This window comes from Ochlerotatus camptorhynchus, unplaced genomic scaffold, assembly GCF_037179485.1.
Source record: "Ochlerotatus camptorhynchus isolate MF236.1 unplaced genomic scaffold, CSIRO-AGI_Acam_v1.1 ptg000361l, whole genome shotgun sequence".
NCBI lineage: Eukaryota > Metazoa > Arthropoda > Insecta > Diptera > Culicidae > Ochlerotatus > Ochlerotatus camptorhynchus.
Window position 1 is genome coordinate 2164826 of NW_027040849.1, and position 6520 is coordinate 2171345.

At 43.4% G+C, this 6520-nt stretch overlaps 1 protein-coding gene across 1 annotated transcript; it reads left to right on the forward strand.

Moving 5' to 3' along the window:
• The first annotated feature begins 3421 nt into the window (after positions 1-3421).
• LOC135709569 (zinc finger MYM-type protein 1-like) lies at positions 3422-5777 on the forward strand. The gene is made up of 3 exons (XM_065231962.1): positions 3422-4352; positions 4422-4684; positions 4800-5777. The coding sequence occupies exons 1-3, from the start codon at positions 3422-3424 to the stop codon at positions 5775-5777; spliced, it is 2172 nt and encodes a 723-aa protein (XP_065088034.1).
• Positions 5778-6520: the final 743 nt, after the last annotated feature.

Consider the following 6520-nt stretch of genomic DNA (forward strand, 5'->3'; position numbering starts at 1 on the left):
GAAACAACGATCCAACGGTTGGACTTTGTGGCTACTGTGTGGTGGGATAGACAGCAACATAATCCCATTTTCTCGACAGTAGAGAACTGTTTCCAACGATTGATGCGTGCTGTGATTGTCCAAAATGAGCATAACCGGGTTCTCTTTGTTGCGTTGGTGAGTTTCTGAAAATGCTGTGTCCATTGGAAGAAAAGATCCGAGTTTATGTATCCTGAATCAGCGACGAACATTTCCGTTCCTGGAGGTGCCCCGTTGAGTAGCTCCGGCTTTTGGCGCTTTCTCTTGAAAATCAGGACCGGTGGCAAGTAATTCCCAACAGCACGCATCGCGCATACCGCTGTGATCAGCTCTCCTCTCTCAGCCGAGCTTATTTTCCCAACCGCTTTCTTTCCGGATGTAGATACGACTTTCGGGACATTGTTGGACACTGTGAACATTCCTGTTTCATCCATATTGTAGATCCGATCTGGTATAAACCAATACTTTGTTGTCACATCGCTTAGGTTGTTGAAAACATTGTTAATCTGCACCCGGTTGAAACCCATCATCCTATACAGCAAAATAATCTGAATTTTAATTGTGATGTAAAGATACATTCACGTAAACTTGTATTTTATTTCACGCAAACGAGTAATTTGTAAGCACTGTTGTTTGCAAAGATGGGCATTTGTATACAATAATTGAATCATTTAATCAAATGTCCCAGAACATTACACGACTTATAATGTAAACTTATATGATATGTGACGCTCCATTTATGTGCATCGTATTGAACAGAAATTTACACTATTTTTTCGAACTGTGTAGCAAGACTGGTTTGTTGGGGAGTTCGCAGCGACAAGGTGTGTCTACGCATGAAAGAAAGCGTCCATTTTTTACCAGCTATCTTGGATTCCGGATGAAATCGATGTGCGACCTTGTTTGCCTCGGCGTACTGAAAAACTGCTCTTCGGAGATCCATCAGCGATAATCCGTAGAAGGAGTCATCGAGATTCTTGCAATGTCCCGCTAGTTCTTTTTCTTGCTCTTCGGTAAAGATTGATCTAAACCGCGCACCGTAGCCTTAAAAAGGAAACACAACAAATTAAACTACGATTTGCCGTTAACAACTTGGATAAATTTATCTTCTTCAGTCTTTGGCGCAATGCAGCTTCCGTAATTCCGAAACTATTGGCAATACAGCAGTTCCATTTTAAATGACGAATTTTTTTAAATTTTTTGATCGACCTTCTACGATTATGTTGAAACTTTGCACAGTTGTTTGTTATTGTCCAACATGTCATTTTACATATTTGGTTCCCTAGTTTTGTACACGACTAACGCTTGAATAGGGGAAAAGGGCTTATGCAAAAATGATACGCATCAATGTATCTCCTATGCATCACGAATTAGAGCGGGCAGAACTTGTTACTGTTTTTCAGTGAATGTAAAATACATTCACTGAAAAACAGTAGTGGCTTCTGTTCGCTCTGGTTCGTCATACATAAGAGATACGGATTTAAGTTGTTAAAAAAAGTTGTAGCTAGTAAAAAAACCTACAAAAGTTTCATGCACCATTTTGCGGAATTCTGTTGATGAAAAAAGTTAGGGGCAAATGAATGTAAATGAATGTTCGAAATTAATGCAAATGATTTTCCATGCCTGATAAGGAGTGAAATAGAAGCGCGATATCACATGCCAGACCTTTGTAGATCGAGGTTCATCTTCGATAGAACGAAGTTGCATCCATTAACCTAATTTGAGTATAGTAGACCGACATTACATCCACGTACCTAGATAGTTTTCATGTTGAAATAGTGAGTTTTACAATTTTAGGTCGTGTTCAATTAAAATACAAATAATAAGAATATCTAAATTTCCCTCCCCTTGGCTAGTTTTTAACCTGGACGTTGGTGGGTGGGCCTAATCTTATGCTTCATAGTGGAGCGTTGGAGACGGTTGGTTTAGGTCCGGCATCGTTGGCTCATGCCATGGCAGAATAGGCTAGGGTGGCGTAACTAGGGTAGGGCAGACAGGGCACCGCAGTCGAGGGGGAGCCGCGGCGCCCCCTTGGCTGCGGAAATTTTTTGGGTACAAAACCATTTTGGGCGCAAAAAGCGATCACAAAAAAACCCACTCTAATGATATCTAGAAATTTTCGCAGTCGAGGGGGCGCCGCGGCGAATGACATTTGGGCGCGTAGCGCGCCCACGGAAAACGAAAAGTGCGCCCGATGCGAATGAGCGGCGCCCGACGTTGCGGAAAGGTTCGTTTGGGCGGATTGCTCCCCCGCCGGGATCGCTGATCGGCGGATATTTAGTTTGTAAAGTCATAAAAAATTATCGCGAAAAAAACTAACTCATTTTTTCAGTATTCCATCGACTGTTCTCATAAATATTAACATGCTGATAATTATGACTGTAAATTGACAGTCCGCAATGCGCTGCAAGCGCGTAAGCTAACGAGATTTGTGATCCTATTCTTATAAGCGGTTTGAAATCTCCCGCATCGCGGTTGATACCAGCAGTCGTAACTGGGGGTAAGCAGTGAACGAAAGGCTTCTACCATACCGACCTCTCATGTAGATGTCGCTTCAATAAAAACAGCAGAGAAACTCTGTTTACTTTTGCGCCCAGATTGTTCAGAAGCATTACCAATGCATATTTTCGTCGTCGTGCTTTTCAGCTCCGAGGTAAGCAATTGATCATGAAGTATGTTTGTTAATTAATGTCTGCAAGTAAGTATTTATGTTTGGGTAATATCGTGATAATGAAATACCATATATGTGAGAAGAATGTCTCACTAACGTTTTTAAATCGTTTCAACTACGTTTAAAATGTAGTCGAACGATAGTCAATAACGATATGAGAATGTTTTACATAAACGTGTTGAAAAAGTTTTATGAACTTGAAAATCAAACATTTTGATTTGTTCACATTGTATTTAAACGGTTTGAACGTTTTGAAAACGTTTTTAAACTTATCTTATCTAACGTTTTAAAACGTTGTGTACAGTAACGTCCAACAGTCCTCAATAAAAATTCTACTTCCGTAATATCCTCGTTGTATCACTAACGCTGTTACTTTTGCTTCAGATTGTCATCTGCACTCGACAAGAACGCCAATAACTCTTAGTCAACCTAAAACTTAGTTAATTGTGAGGTAAGAATAATAAGGGTCGTAGTTCGTGAATGTCAGGTTTGAAAATTATTCGTCTAATCAAAAACATATGCATATTATAGAGCGTATAGAAAACGGCGATGAAACGTACGCTTGTAAAGAAAAAGGAGTCTGGTGCGGAGGGGCGGAAAAGGCGCAAGTTGGAGACAGAGGAAGCCAAAAAGTCAAGTCAGCTTCTGAAGAGTTTTTTCGGAAAGCCCGCTCCTACAGATCCCCTTTCATCGTCGTCAAGTTTGGCTGCTTTGAACTCTAATGCATCAGAGATGGAGCCGGAAGACCAAACATCAGACAGGTCCACCGAAACCACTGAAGATCACGCTGAACCGGACACTGCCAGTTCCACGGTTGGAGATGCTGGCGACGCTGCTCAAGATCCCAGGGGACCCGTCATTCCAAATGTCATCAATAGACACGACATTGGACTTCTGGAATTCCACGGTGCTGCCGGAAAAGTCAAGGTTGCTGATTCTCTGAGAGTGGAAATAGTCCAGTTGGGTTCCACCTATTTCCAGAACGACGAGGGGCCGTTTGCACCAACAAACAACCGGTCGATGAACAAATCCTGGTTCAAAAGGACACTGGCGAACGGGGAGAAGGTGACTCGGTACTGGCTAGTTTATTCTCCAGCAAAGCAATCAGCTTTCTGCATCTGCTGTTTGCTCTTTTCTCGATCAAACCCTCAGTCGAGTTTGGAGCAGGAATGCGGATTCAATCATTGGAAAGCACCTGAGCGCATGACTGTTCATGAAATGTCGAAGAATCATCGTGAATTCTTCACTCAATGGAAACAAATGGAACGGACTTTGGCCGAGAACAAAGGATTGATCGATGTGGAGCTGCAGTCAGAGATTGATGTGGAGAAACAAAAATGGCGAGACATCCTGGAACGACTTATTCACTGCATCAAGTTTCTTGCGACGCAAAACCTGGCTCTGCGAGGACACCGAGAATCCCTCCAGTCGGACGACGCCTCCAACGTCGGGAATTTTCTTAGACTCCTGAAACTTCTCGCCGCCTTCGACCCTGTCATGCAAGCGCACCTCAAAAATGCCAAAAATCGTCCCGGATCGGCAGCCACACAGAACGAGTTTATCCATTTGATGGCGTCTACTGTTCGCGAAAATATGCTCGAAACGATCCGTCAAGCGAAATATTTTGGTATCATGTTTGATTCGACCCCTGATCAAGCACACCGTGAGCAAGTTTCAGAAGTAGTTAGATATGTGGACGTGGATTTTACAAAGAAAACGGTACGTGTTGCAGAATCTTTTCTAGGATTCATCCAGATCAACCTGAAAGACGCTGAGAGCTTAGTTGGGACCATTTTGAGCCAGTTGGAGAAAGACGGTATGGACCTCCAGGATTGCCGGTCGCAGTGCTACGACAACGCTGCTGTGATGGCGGGACACAAAAGTGGTGTTCAACAAAGGATCATCGAGAAGAATCACCTGGCAGTTTTCGTGAACTGTGACAATCACTCACTCAACTTGATTGGTGTCAACGCTGCCAAACAGGACGTTATGATGGTGACTTTTTTGGGACCATTCAAGCTCTCTACGTATTCTTTTCCTCCTCGACTCAGCGCTGGGAAAAACTCAAGATTGCTGTTCCTAAAGTTGTGAAATCGGAGTCAACAACCAGAGGGTGGAAGCGGTGAAGCCCATCAACAACCACCTCGACAAGATACTCCAAGTCCTTCAAGCCATGATGGATGGTGCCACGGAGACCACAGACACACGGAGCGAAGCGAGGCAGCTCTACAACCGGATGTTGACTCCTGAATTTTTGACCCTACTTGGATTTTGGACCAACGTGCTTCTCCCGATCGACCGAGTCCAGAAAAGGTTGCAAGATCCGGCGATGAACTTCCACGATGCCGCGTTAGACCTGGAAAGCCTACGAGATCATTTCTACAACGAGAGGGAAAGACTAGTGAGTAAAGCTCTGGAGGTTGGGCTTAATCTCTGTCAAGAGTGGGAGGTTGAGACGGAAAGGCGACCAAGACGAAAGAAGACAATGGCTGGCGAAACATCTAAAGATGCTGGATTGAAAACAACGCAGGAAATCGAACGAGCTATGAAGGAGACGATCGACCGCCTGCACACCGAGATGGACGACAGATTCACTCGTTTGCACGACACTGATGCGAAGTTTGGCTTTCTTCTCGACGTCGAGGGATTATGTACCGGTATCAGCAGAGACATCTTGAAGACAAAGTGCGAGAACTTCGGCCAGACTTACAACCGTGATGTTGATGGTGAGCAGCTGTACGAGGAGATTTTGGACTTCAGAATGATGATCAGTACGAGGACGAACGTCAAACTAACACGACCTGAAGATGTTCTGCTGTTCATCGTGCAATACGGAGATGAGAGCGTGTTCCCGAATCTTCGAATCGCCATTCAGATCTTATTAACGATTGCTGTTTCGATTGCGAGCTGCGAAGGATCTTTCAGCAAATTAAAATTGATTTTAAACTATCTTCGAGCCTCCATGGGACAGGATCGGTTGAGCGACCTTGCTTTGCTGAGTGTTGAACGGGAAGAGGTCGAGAAGATTGATTTTAACTCCATTATCGATGCTTTTGCCGCAGCGAAGGCGAGGAAGATACACGTTTAGAACGGACGCAGACGTCAGTTTCTTCTAATGTACATGATTGTTAATATACATGATTGAAAATATACAATGTGATTTATTTTGTGGTTATACTTATTTTTATAGGTTAAAGATAATCGGTTGATACTTCAATGATTCAGTACATTTTCATGGGAGGGGGGGGGGGGGGGGCGCGATCTCAGTAATTGCCATGGGCGCCATTTCGCCTTGTTACGCCACATGCCGCATGCGATGAGAATTATTGAGCTTCCCCTCTCTGATGAACCACTGCATGAGAAAAGCAAAGATCTAGTCTAGCAGTGATAGTATCACACCTGTTATTCCTTTGTTTGAGAGCCGCGTCGTAGTACGCTTACGTATAGGCACTGACGTTGGGTGCGATGCTGGCGGGTTTTTCCGCAAATCACTCTTATTTTATTTATTTTTACACAGTTTTCACGAGAATAGTACCATTGAAATATTTCAGAATGTGTCCAACAGTGCTCCTTCTACTTGCGTGACAAGCTTTCATTGTTGTTTTCATTGGAGCATTACTCAGGGAACACTGTTAAACACCATTTTTGTACATGGTATTGTAACAAATCTTATACGTGCTTCATTTTGATTTGGGATAAATGTATGAAATGATTTCCACTGTGGCGTGCTTCTATTGTGACATATCCATACGTAATTTTGTGGGATGTGTGAGCGTGGTTGGAGCATATACCCTATATAATTTAAGAACCAGCTAGGAAACTAACAACAAA